Raw genomic sequence first — 12,771 nt, forward strand, 5'->3', positions numbered from 1 at the left:
TGCATGCAAATGTGATTGTTTCCTAGTATCACCATCCTGCAGGTTGGGCTATTTTAGATGCTTACTGTTCTTCAAAAGAATTAAATGTTGTTTCCTATTGCATTGTCGAATCTTTCTGGAGCTACGCTGTACGTGGTAAAGTTCCAAATTGGACAAACGCTAGCCGGAGTTCTTGATGGGGTCATATTTTTACACAGAATTTTCATGAACACGAAATATTAATTGATATTTTGCTCTCAAGTAATCAAAGGCAGCTGCTTTAAAGCAATGCAGAACATCGGCACATAAAAGAAGCATACAAAGGTTCAGAGATATTGTGGATTAATAGAATGGTTGCTACTGACCCACAGACTACAACACAACTTGCAACCAATTCAGGGAACCCAACTTTATTTGTATCTACACAATCTTATCCATTTCTACTGATTATGGCTCAGTTTTTGCTGAAATGGTGGACCTGGATGTTTTCCACCTCCAGTTTCTTGAAGTCACTGATCTTTCTCAACTTGAAGAACTTTCCCCAGTTGTACTCCTTGTATCTAGACGGATGTTTCTCCTCGTCTACCAGCTCCTCCAATGGCTTCACTGTCACGTAATGTGCAGGATTGAAGAAGAAAGGAATTGATAACCTCCCCTTCTCGGAGTTTGCCACCACCCTGTGTTCTACACTTTCATACCGGTCGTTGCTCCAGACCTACTTCAAATTATTTTCAATCGCGGTTATATTTAAGTAGCAAATTTATAAACTTTTTAGTAGTGTGATGTTGACGTACCTGAACAATGTCTCCCACATTAACAACGAAAGCACTGGGGAAGGGCCTGACACGGATCCACTTGCCATCGGACCGCTGCTTGACTTCAAGACCACCAACGTCGTCCTGTTGGAGGATGGTTAGGGCTCCGGAATCTTTGTGACGGCCAACACCGAGTGCCAAGCGTGGGGAAGGACATGGAGGATAGTAGTTAAGGCGGATGAAGCTGGTCTGATCTTTGAAGTAGTTGTTCAAGCACTTGGTGGGCATGTTCAGTGTTAGTGCTATCAGTTCCAACAGCTTAAAAGCCAGCTCTGTCACTGCTTTGGCGTATTCTTCACAAGCCTCCCTGACAAAGTACAGTAATAGTGCTCAAATGAAAGAGAGGAAAGATGTAAAAATACATGACTTAACCAATATATTGAAACCTGGAAGGCTCCCAGTGAAATAAGGAGGAATCCGCATCTTAAAACTACGTGCCACCGTTAACAACGAATGGAATCCCATTATGATTTTCTTTTCTTTTCTTTTCTTTGTATCACCACCTACATTTTGATATTATAGCAAAAGAAAACCTTTTTTTCTTAAATCTTCTCTAAAGACCGGCCTTTTCCATCTTTTTAGATATACTTTCGAAAAGAACATCTATCCCTGCTTGCAATGATAGGAAAACATTTTAGTCCATAAAATAATATATATAATACTGGGAATATTTTTTTCCATGAATCAATTGTAGATTATTTGCATAAAGTATAACTGAAAGCAAGACATGCCAGACCAAGATATCAAACAGTAGCGGAGGATTTAGTTAAAACTCTCACCTAAATCCGATCGGGCACCTTGGCCACTGATTATAGAGCTGGAGCAATCCTCCCAATTCGGGCTCGGCCGAGTCGGGGATCACCATTGGCTCCTCTACCGCGAAATCGAAAACCTCCTTCCAATCCCTCACGTTCTTGGTGTGCTCCGACTCGTAGTAACCCAGCGGATTCACCTCGTCCCTCCTCACCCGCCTCTTCTCCTCTTCCTCCAATCCAAAGAAACCCCGCGCCAATGCTGCCGCCTTCTCAACGACCTCCTCTGCCACCCCGTGGTTGACCACTTGGAAGAACCCCCACTCCCGGCACGCCGCCTCCACGTCAGCCAGCATAGCAGCTAATGGCTCCGGGATGGCGGCTGTTTCTCCGAAGTCGGCATCGGGGATTGAGAGGTGGAGTATAGGGGAGAGGTCGATGAGTGGGATGCCACCGGCTTCGACGACGGTGTCGTTGGGGCGGTGCTCGGGTTCTTGGAAGAAGGCGGGATCTACCTCGAGACCCATCGGATAGACCTGTAGATGAGGCTGGGGAAAGAGTACCTTGAATCTAGACTTTTCACATCCTCTTTATTGAAAAAGGAAAGGTAAAATATTTGCATATATCACCTTCCAATCTTAGGCTTTCACAGTTGCAATCCTGCAACTAAAATTACACAGAACACTCAATATTTAATAAAACTTAGCAGTGTTTTGGATGACAGACAAGAGACGAGGAAAAGAAATTTGTTATTTAATTGGGTGGCTGTGAACTAAAAACATAATGTGCCTTCGGAGAATAATATAGATACAAACTATAAATTCATCTAAATATAGGGTGTTATATGTAAGATTTATTTATATTCGAGTGATAAATTTAGTGGGTACATGTAACGGGACAGTGATCCACATACCACTTTGAGACCCCAAAAAGAATACAGCTACAATACGTGGCTCTTACATGGTACTATGGCTCCACCTGCCAAAGAATGTGTTCTCCTCCGGCGTCGCCGCCACTCTCTTCACCTGACATGTTTCTACTGCTCACAAAGCTCCTCAAACCTGGAAAGGCTGAAACAATATATAGTAGTTAAGCATACAGCATAAATTTCTTATTTTCTACAATAGACCCTTGATGTAGTCAAGTGTACAGAACGCCAGAAAATAATCCAGAAATGACTCGCAGCAGTAAAACTATTAGAGTAATAGACTAAGTCCAAGGAAATATGTGGCCACATCTAATATGGTAAGAAAAAAATTCATGGGACCATCTCCTCAGTATTTTGACTCAAGATGCGTTGTAGTACATTAAATATCAAGAATTAGAGTTAAATAGGTTTTACCTTTAAGAAAATTATAATATAAAATGAAATTAGGAATGAGGACTCGTAATGCGTTTTTTTTTTCTTTTTAGATCTCCTTCAATTTAAAAGGCTTTTTTTACAGTAAGCTGACAAAGAGATCAAGTTCCGAAGACAAGATAAAAGTTTCAGTGACAAAAGAAGTTTTCCATGAGAAATAATGTAAGTACCGCATGCAGAGATAACGGACCTTCTAAGAAGGGGCTTTGGATTGTAAGGAAACAGGTTTTTCCGATGAAGATCTTCCAATGTCTTCTTTAAAGAAAGCAAGCATTCTTTAGCCTTTTGGAAAGGCTGCAGATTGATTGTCTGAGTTATGCTACCAAATTTTTGCTCTGGTTTGTAGGTACCAGCCACCAATGCTGCGGAAGCTGAAGGATCTAAATTCCCCTTAAAATTGCTATCATGCGTAAAGATCTTTTGTCTCTTGTAGCATGGCTCCTTAATTGCAGTATCAGAAATTGAAAAATTCACAAAGATACACCAAGAGCGAGAAATTACACGTAAGCACCTACAAGGGCAAAAAGTCAAGCCATCATGTATCGCAAGAAAAGAAAAGAAAAGCAAGTACATGAACACACCCAATAAGATAACGAATCACGAAAGTTAAATTTGAAGGTAAGGCAACTAAAAAGGTAATAAGAAATGACAGATTGCAAGGCATGCAGCAACTAGACATCATCTGAGAAAAGGCGATTAAAATGTGACAAGAAATAACAAAGAATGTTATAGCGTCCAGCAACCAGAACTCGTTGCCTTCAATATTTTCATCAAACTAACAGTTCATCATTCTTTTGAGATTGGTCTAGAGGATAATCTTCTAGCTAGATATTTGCCAAAAAGGTGAAAAGTGGAAACACATCAGAAGGAAAGAGAGATGACGGTGCAAAATTTTCATGTTTTATGCCTGCATAAATTTACAAACAACTAGCTACTCAGAGTGTCGGTTGTCACTAACCATTTGCATCTCAAGTTAGTAAAAGGTCCTTACTTTTTTCTACAGGAAATTATGAAAAAAAAATAGAAATGGGTTTTGACAGTATGTAAGGATAAGGAGTAGAAATGCACCTCCTATATAATAACAATGTAAATATAGCAAAAGAGTAAGGAATAGAAATGCACCTTAATAGATATTGAGCACAGAGTACACCTGTATCCTTCGATATAAGATAATCAACAAGCACCAAGTGATCAAAGTGTAACTGCAGAATGAAAGAATATTTTGTATTATGATCAAATTGCTGTGCTTTGGCCTATTACCCTAAAATAATCAGAAATGATAGTAAAGCATGCACATTTCTTTTATATATTAGTCATCATGAATGAATTAAATTGTGGGGTGGCATAAACCATGTTGTCCAGCACATACAGTGCGGCCCCAATACATAAACATCAGCATGACCTGGTGTTACATAAGATAATTTACGATTATAGCCTCCGAACAACAGAAACATCAAAAGAAAGGACATACTCAATTTGCTATTTAACATACTCACCAATGAAAGAAAAAGATGGAAAAGGAAAACGGGATTAAAAATGGCTGAAAATGCATCTCTAGTAGTTTCTTTAGGAGCCAATTTCTTTTCTCTGTCCTCCCTGCAGGTTTTAAAGAAAAATGAATAAAAATATATCCCAGGAAATTTAGTGTAACCTTTGTCTTTTAGGATAGATTTGCTCACATATGTATGGTAAGGAATGGAGCATCCAAAAGCTCCAAGAGCATACCAAATAACATATCATCCTGCAGTTTTGAAGTGAAAACTCTTAATCAAGAAGGTGCCCAGAGATGAAAGAATTTACAATATCTACTAAAGATGAAAAAGTTAGGTATAATGCTCGAATAATGATGAGTTCCAAAGAGAACAATCAAACAAGCAAGGGATCCTCAGGAAATGCATTTTAAGCAATGCCAGCAGATGAGGGAAAGAAATTTGTAGATGCAAGGGCACCTTACCTCCTCCATATATAAATCCAGGAAGGATAAAGCAAAATCTAAAGATGATTCATTATCGCCATACTTCTTTATTTGACCACATTTCTGGAGCCATTCAGAAATCTCTGATAAACCAATATGACTGCAACAATCACTGCAGAGTTGTGACTCACAAGCAAAAGAAGAAGCTTCTTTTGAACATGAACATTGCTGTCTAGTTACATCATTAATACGTGCCAACATGAAGCAACATTTAAAGAGTAGAAATATAGCCTGTCTCTGCAAGTGTCGGGTGCATGAATTATACACCTTCAACCCATTAGCAATACTAGATAAAAATGGGGATCCTTCTAAAGAACTTCCAGAGTCAACAGCAGATTCTGAGATAGACTCACATAGAAGATCTTGGAAATATTGCCTGAGAAATTTAAGCCACGAAACAAGACGAGAACTTTGCCACCGCATGTGGGAGCTAACTCTTATCATTAACATCTGCAGAAAGGACCAAACATAATTAGTTGCATAGAGCCTCATGGATAACTGGCAGAACATATGTCAATTCCACAAGACATTAATACCCTCAGCTTCCATATAGTCGGAAAATATATGGTAGTAACAGAAAGCCTGCCTGATGTTATGAATATAATAATGTAACTTCATTTAGAGATAAAAAAAATTACCAGCATTTTGTGTCTCAGATATATGGAAAGGCAACTGCCATCACCTCCCAGCTGATTGCAGAAACAAGACAAAAGCTCAGGAATAAGATCAGCTAGTTTGGAATACATACAGTGCTCATCCAGTAAATCATTCTTCACATTTTCAAAACCCTTTTGTTCAACTAGGGAGCAGAATAGCTGAAGGATTGCCCCTGAAAGAGAATTTTTGAACCCTGAAGAACCATTACTCTTGTCAAGTGCTTTATCGCTGCCAGCTCTAATCACCTCGCTAACATTTATCTTACCAATTAAATTCCAAGGCATCCTTTGAAGAAAAGGCACAGCAAGATGTAAGTACCTGTCTTCAAGCTCACCATAGTCATGTTTAAGAGACTTCAGAATGTTACGTAAAAGTCGGAAAAGGCCAGCCACCATTTGCCAGCTCATGCTTGCAGACCTTAACTTCAAAACTGCAACAAAGCTTTCCATGTCAAAACTTGAACTTTCAATTCCAGACACCATATTTTTTGTGAGGGAGTAACGCTCTATCAAGCATTTGTCTCGAGGAGTAATGGAGCCAACTGCTGAACCTGATAATGTGCAGCCACAAATGTGTGACATCGCTGCATCTAGGGTAAACCATATCAACTGAAGAAACTCAACCCATATGTTTTCCTGAGGGATCAGAAAAGAGAAACATTAGAAGAATCAGCAGAATAAAGTACAAACTCGTAGAACAGACCAAATACTCTAGACAAGTTGACTACATACAAAGTTAATAAGAGAATTGGAGATTGCAAAGAGTATGTTTCCAGCCAAATGTTGAACGTATCTGCTGTCATAACCCATGAAAGCAACCTGAAAGAATGAAAAGGAGGCAAGATTATCACCCAGTAACACTACACGCAAGCTGAGCTTCGATTGCTGAACTATCAGCAGCCGCCCATAAGTACATTCAAGATTTGCAGGCAACGGAAGCAGAGTAAACATCTTTTTTTAATTCCTACTTCCAGAAGACTTACCATTATGGAAATAATATTAGCCAAGCATTTGCAGCCACCGTTAAGAGGCTGCTCCAAGGGAATAAGACAATTGTGAACAGAATGAGAGTCATCCACTTTGTCCTATAATATTTATATAGAAAGATGTCATTTCTCAAAAGCTTCTTTCTTTTTCTTTTTGACATAGGATATATAAATGGGGTACCTAGCAAAAATACGAAATGCATTCGCGTAGATAATTCTCAATTATCTTCTACTGTTACTAATATATTCACCTTTTGCAGAAGAGCAATAACGCAGTAGTTTAGCTTCCGGAGGATATTAAGAAACCGTATCATTCAGCAAAAATTTAACAGTGCTATTTTTCAAACTTAAACCATAACCGCTCCTCTCAAACTTATCCGGACGTTTCAACACTTTCGAATTCCAGAAACCAACTAAGAAGACCTAAAAAAACTCCGGAATCGAAGGCATGCGAGCTCATACCAGATCTATTGTGCAGCTGAGTTCGGTTCCCCATTGCCGGATCTCCTTGGAGACCTAAGAAACGCATTAGAGAAGGGAAAGATACGAAAAGCAAGAGGTAGAGAGATGAGAGCAGAAATTACTCGAGAAAGAGATAGAAGGATCTGCTTCTCGAATTCTTTCGTCAGTGGAGAGGGCTTGGATTCCTGTGCGAGAGAGATAGGATCGGGTAAGAAAAAGTACTCACGATCGCAGTGAGATGGAGGAGAAGGAGAGAAAGATTAGGGCACTGACGAGGAAGGAGAGGAGAGAGCTCGTCGTGAGATCGCAGAGGTGAGAGATGCGCGCCATTTCTTTTTCGCCTTTGCTATTAGGGGGTGGGATGGTGCGTTGGCTGGTGTTTGTGAAGGTGAGGTGATTCGCTTCTCCGCTTATATAATGGTGGGTGGTGGTGCTCAAGCGTGGCTACTGAACGGCGTGCCCAAATGAAGCAGTACTAGTACTGCGAATCGGATGGATAGCTAATTCGCATGCTTCTGTTTTCTGAAGAGAAAGCAGCGGAAAAAGAACAAGTAATTCTTTTTTTTTTTAATCTTTTATTCTTAATTATGTATTCCTTTTCTTTCTTTCTTTCTTTCTTTTTTCTTTTCTAAAGATTGATCCCCAAGGCATATGGTGCAAAATCTTTCTTTTTTTAATCTGAGATCCACAACATGCAGCTCAATAATATTCTTAAGTTGTTCTTAGGTTATGGTTTCAAAACATCAGCCAAATATAAGGAACCAAATGAGCGATAATGGCCATTGATATGAAGCCAACAACGAATGCTGAAACAATTTGAATATGCAGAACAGAAAAATAGTAGCGTACCAGTATGCTCACAAACAAATGATGAAATAGCCAAATCTTGGGGCATAATGTTACAATTTCCCCCTTATTTTGCATATATTTGTCACAGTTACATTCGTCCCACACAGAATAAGGGAGATTTTACTCCTTTCGATCAACGTTACATTCAAAGCACAGACAGAATAAATGAGAGATTTTACTCCTTCAAAAATCTTCACAAAGTTCGGAAGGACCAAGAGGACTTTAACATGAGCGAAATGAATCTGTGTGATGTACTCTCCTGTCGAACCAAAGATTAAGAGCAGAACAACAATTTGCTTACATGACACAGTTCCAGCAGCTATGTTTCGGCAGCGTAAGCTCTCCAATTTGTTTCTCACGTAGCAAAGCCATTTGAGCAAGACAGTTGCTAGATATGATAGCATTCGTCAAAGTGAACTGATAGATCTCAGCAGCATTAAGATCTGAGAACCATCAAAACACGTTTTCTGAGATGATCTTTAATGATCTAATAATGCAATGCTCCTCCATTGGCTATAAACAGATAAGAGGATGCATTCGAATGGCAAGAGTAGCAGAAAGTTTCTGCAGGATTCTGAAAGCCTTAAACAATCATCTGCCGATAAGGCAGGCAAAACAGAATTCAAAGGCAACAAATAATCAGAGAATAACTCTCGAGCATAAACAACATTAAAAAGAAAAAAAAAACAGATGAGTAAAGCAGCTCCTTGTAAGAGCTCCTAAAAAATCCATCTTTTTTTTTCAGTTAATGTCCCCAAGAAGGCACCATTATGAGATCACCGGTGCATAGTGTACTGGACCAGTTTCATAGACAGTATCTGATATTCTTGACGGGGGCCAGTATCGAAGCACCGATCGTCCAAGAATGTTCTTCACAGGAAGTGGTCCCCTAGAATGATACCAAAAAAAAGAAACATCAAGAAACCACCAACTGTAAGAAAATTTGCATTGTAGCTTGATCGTTAAGGAAAACGTTGGTGTGCAAAAACAACAAAAAACAAAAGGATAGCTTGTAATCGGGCTTCAGGGCATACCAGTTATGAGAGTCGAAGCTGTTGTTTCGATTATCACCCAGCACAAAGACATATCCTTCAGGCACAAGCTATATACACAACAAAAGCAAGTAATCAGTATATAATCAAATAGAGAAATAGAAACAGGCTCTAGCATCTGCTGCATATGTAGCAAGATGAATTTAACTTATGTTGTCAAGCATCTCATCTGTCAGTAATAAATTCATCAATTGTATTCATTATACCTATTTCAGTAACAAAAAATAATTCCAGATGAGGATCAAGAGAACATACCACTGTTTCCATTTCGTAGTTAAGGGGCTCCAATATGAACTCTTCATCCTGGACAACACCATTCACCAGCAATTTGCCATTGTGGACCTATCATGATGGACAATATAAAAAACATTGTCATTAAATGAAATGGAAGGTCAGTTTACAAGAATACAATGGAGGAAGATAAAAGTGCTATTTGTTACAATAGAAGCTTACTTCAACAAAGTCTCCAGCTTTAGCAACAACTCTCTTGATAAAGACATCACCTGAACTGAAACCATATTCCTGCAAAGATGAAAACTCAATTAAAATCGTAACGCGCATGTTTGTAGAATTGCTTCACAAAGAACAGAATTCTACCAGAAGACGCGAAGGAGCCCTGAATATAACGATGTCTGTGATCTCTGGCTCCTTGAAGAAATAGGATACCTGCAATTACAAGAAAAATAACAACAGCAAAAGAAGTTAATTACCAAGATTATTCTCCGTGACAAAATCAACATCAATACTAACATGTAAACCAAAGGTCGGTGGATTAATACCTAAAAATCAAGTTTGCTAGCATAAGAAAAGAACAAATAATCTGTTTACCTTCTCTGCTAGTATCCGGTCTCCAACATCAAACGTCGGAAACATAGAACGAGAAGGGATCGATCTCGGCTCAGCCAAGCACGACCCATACAGCAGAGGAACAGTCATCGCAGCAAAAACAGTCTTCGCATCATCCGAGCAAGAGTTCACCCACCGCGAGAGCCAGCTGTTCCTCTCGCCAACCTTCATCTTCGCGGAAGACACGATGCCACCCATCACATTCGCACTCACCACACTACCAGAGGTCGCCTTAGCTTCGCAAACAACAGGGGAAGCAACACTTTTCCCCCTATCCGGGGCAGCCGCTGTCCCTCCCTTATCCACTGGGGCACTTCTTGATGACCCCGGGAGGAATTCGCTGCACGGCAACCACTTAGTCGTCTCCAAGAACGGAAACAGTGACGAGGGTTTAAACCCCAAGCTCATAGAAGACGAGACCCCAAATCCTCCGACTCCGGCAGTTGACCCAGAGCCAGAGCCCGGAACGATCACTGAGAGCAATCCTGCAGTCAGCCGTGACTTCCCGCCCTTCGCAGACGAATAATCTCCAGCAATAGCGGAAAACAATCTTAACCCCGAGCAATCTGAGGAGGAAGAGGAGACCTTCTTGGAAGAGTCTCCAGCAAGAGACGATAGCTTGGAGAACGCCGTACTCTTGGACCAATTGCGGGACCAGCACCGATCGCCGTTGCGGCTGTCAGGGGGTTCATGATCGGATCGGTGGCTGGAGAGGAGGGCGAAGGAACGGCCGGCTTCATAGAAGAAGCGGCAGTTCCCGTTCCCGCACCGGATCCCGGCCGAAGCGGCCAAGCTTTGCGCCAAGAAGCCGGAGTAGGAGATGGTGACCCGAATCGCCATACCTGCGAGGTTAAAGAACCTTCGAAAGATCGGATGCACCGGGGAGGGTAAAGAACCTGAGGGGATACGGGAGACCCCCGAGATCACAGATCGGATGCCATTTCCACGGAGCAGAAAGCCAAACCGGGACCCGGAAGGGGGAATCGAAGGGCTTCGCCGAGATCTAGTGTTCCGAGGACGCCGCGATGGAGAGGTATAAGGCTTGTTTTAGGTGGGGAAGACGATCTAGGGTTAGGCTTTACAGTTTTCTGATCGATTGCGATCCCGAGCTTCCCTCGTAAAGAGAGGAGCTCAGGGACTCAGCAGGCAGACGAAAGGAGAGAGAGAGAGACGAAACAGCTAAGCCTCACGAAAAGATCTAAGCTTATAGGCCGGGTGATAGAACCTTGACCACGATTGTGGAGATATTTACAAAATAACTGGTGGTTCGGTAGGTTATTCCCATTGACTAATTCATATTAGGCTAACCTTAAGATTCTATCGTTCTATTGTTTCTATTTTCACCATCTCCCTTTCAATCTTTTCTACTGCAAATTCTTCGACACGTGTGATATATCCAATAGTTTGACTCCAAAATTTTGACTATTTCTTATGCCCTCCTAATTTTACGGCATATTCATAATTTTACATAATAATATTCAAGATTTCGCAGCGTGAGAAGTGTCTAGGTTCATAGTCTCTGGTAATCGTGGTGGGACAGGTTAGTTTGGTAATTAAATGCAGTCATAAGGTCATCTCATTTGTATTAATTTTTTATTATTCGAGGTTGGTTCAGTGCTTCCTAGTAGCTTCCGGGACAAGCATAAGCCCAAAAGTCCGATTAAGACTACCACCGCTCTCTGGGAGCTCGCTCTGTGGCAGGAAAAGTATTACACCTTCAATTTTTTGTAAATAAATTAAAATAGATCGTCCCTGATGGGACGTAAATGAGTCTACTCGGCCCAACTCGATTGAGATGAAAAGGTTTGGTTAGGCTCGGCTCATTTTTAGCTTAACAAAACTTAATACCCAGATTGGTTTATTTGGGCTTAATAGTGAGTTAATGAGTGGAAGGCTGATATAAATAATAAAATAAATTCTAAAAGGAGGTGAGACCGTGATATCATTGAAAGTATAAGCACCGCGGTTATGAGACAGTCGACATCTGTAAGAAAGTAAGACGATAAGAACAGTACGATAGATGCTCATCGGTTTAGGAGTGAGCGTAGCAACTTCTTTAAGATAGTGAAAACAGTGACGAATCTAATGACGATAGGTGCTTATCGACTTAAATTGGGGTTAAACAAGTCAAGCCCACTAGTGCATAAGTTGTTTTTTGACGACCCTAATCTATAGTCTATCTATTTTAGCACCCCATTTGTCATCCAATTTTTCAGGATAATTAGTTGATGTCTAACTTATGTATCTAAAAAGATAACTTTTTATATCTAACCTATCATTGATTGATCTATAGAATAATTTATAATTAAAGCACATAAATTATTAGTAACAATTCCTATCGAACAGTTAGGACTGCCGAGTTGCCACGTTTACCGGTTGTCTATTAAGTCGTAGTTGAGTAAATTTCTACCAAATAATTTTCCGCCCTCCTCGTCCACTAAAAAATTTATCGGGTGAGAGTAGAACACATGGTCAACGGTAGTAGGAAGGCAAATAATTTGCAACAAATACTAGAAATATTATTCGTAATTTTTATCCAGTAAATAATCTGAAAACTTTATATAATTTCTTGAGAGAATATAGCAGGAAGAAAATAACAAAAAATAAAGATTAAAAAAAAAGAAAATCAGCGGGCTGGGCAGGGATTGGATGCTTTAAAGTCAACATCAATGACGTGGCTGTTTTAGTTGGTGGGCCCTCGATCATCTGAGTGACGCAAGCGCGTACGTATAGGAGAAATAATAAGTTTGACTAATAAATATGGTGTTCACACTCGTCTTATGCTATTATTATATAACATGGTCAACTAGTAGAACTCGTTTGTTTCTCTTAACATGTAGAGCTTTACCAAATAACTTATTAGAGAGAAATTATTTTGACCCTACTTCATTTAAGAATATTTTCTATTTAAAATACATTTTATACCGCACGCTAATGTAATTATTAATTTATTTTTAATATTATCATATTAATTTATAATAATTTTATAAAAGTAAATTATAGTTTTTTTAATAATTACTATACTATTATTAAAGATAA

General features: G+C 39.8%; 3 protein-coding genes across 9 annotated transcripts; all 3 read right to left on the bottom strand.

Annotated features, from left to right (window-relative positions):
- Positions 1-211: 211 nt before the first annotated feature.
- Positions 212-2,084, bottom strand: LOC140758941 (protein LATERAL BRANCHING OXIDOREDUCTASE 1-like). Its single transcript, XM_073095356.1, has 3 exons — positions 1,574-2,084; positions 774-1,101; positions 212-694 (listed from the first exon to the last, which is right to left on the bottom strand). Exons 1-3 carry the CDS (start codon positions 2,071-2,073, stop codon positions 434-436), a joined length of 1,089 nt encoding a protein of 362 aa, XP_072951457.1. The 5' UTR covers positions 2,074-2,084; the 3' UTR covers positions 212-433.
- Positions 2,072-7,670, bottom strand: LOC140758940 (uncharacterized). 7 transcript variants are annotated; one of them, XM_073095354.1, is made up of 14 exons: positions 7,259-7,670; positions 7,108-7,170; positions 6,986-7,039; positions 6,521-6,622; positions 6,270-6,356; positions 6,089-6,173; positions 5,520-5,968; positions 4,861-5,331; positions 4,586-4,647; positions 4,403-4,502; positions 4,029-4,108; positions 3,097-3,417; positions 2,460-2,616; positions 2,072-2,212 (listed from the first exon to the last, which is right to left on the bottom strand). In XM_073095354.1, the coding sequence occupies exons 1-13, from the start codon at positions 7,313-7,315 to the stop codon at positions 2,583-2,585; spliced, it is 1,965 nt and encodes a 654-aa protein (XP_072951455.1). In that variant the 5' UTR covers positions 7,316-7,670; the 3' UTR covers positions 2,072-2,212; positions 2,460-2,582. The 7 variants fall into 7 exon arrangements, with proteins under 7 accessions (XP_072951455.1, XP_072951452.1, XP_072951451.1 ...); XM_073095351.1 differs by having other exon boundaries at positions 5,520-5,731; positions 5,804-6,173; XM_073095350.1 differs by having other exon boundaries at positions 5,520-6,173; positions 6,986-7,030; positions 7,259-7,669.
- Positions 7,671-7,993: 323 nt separating this feature from the next.
- Positions 7,994-10,908, bottom strand: LOC140758953 (probable thylakoidal processing peptidase 2, chloroplastic). Its single transcript, XM_073095373.1, has 6 exons — positions 9,715-10,908; positions 9,484-9,552; positions 9,340-9,408; positions 9,142-9,228; positions 8,869-8,936; positions 7,994-8,723 (listed from the first exon to the last, which is right to left on the bottom strand). Exons 1-6 carry the CDS (start codon positions 10,570-10,572, stop codon positions 8,603-8,605), a joined length of 1,272 nt encoding a protein of 423 aa, XP_072951474.1. The 5' UTR covers positions 10,573-10,908; the 3' UTR covers positions 7,994-8,602.
- Positions 10,909-12,771: the final 1,863 nt, after the last annotated feature.

Source organism: Typha angustifolia, chromosome 4 (genome assembly GCF_048772165.1).
Source record: "Typha angustifolia cultivar Huaian chromosome 4, ASM4877216v1, whole genome shotgun sequence".
In the NCBI taxonomy this organism is placed as follows: Eukaryota; Viridiplantae; Streptophyta; class Magnoliopsida; order Poales; family Typhaceae; genus Typha; species Typha angustifolia.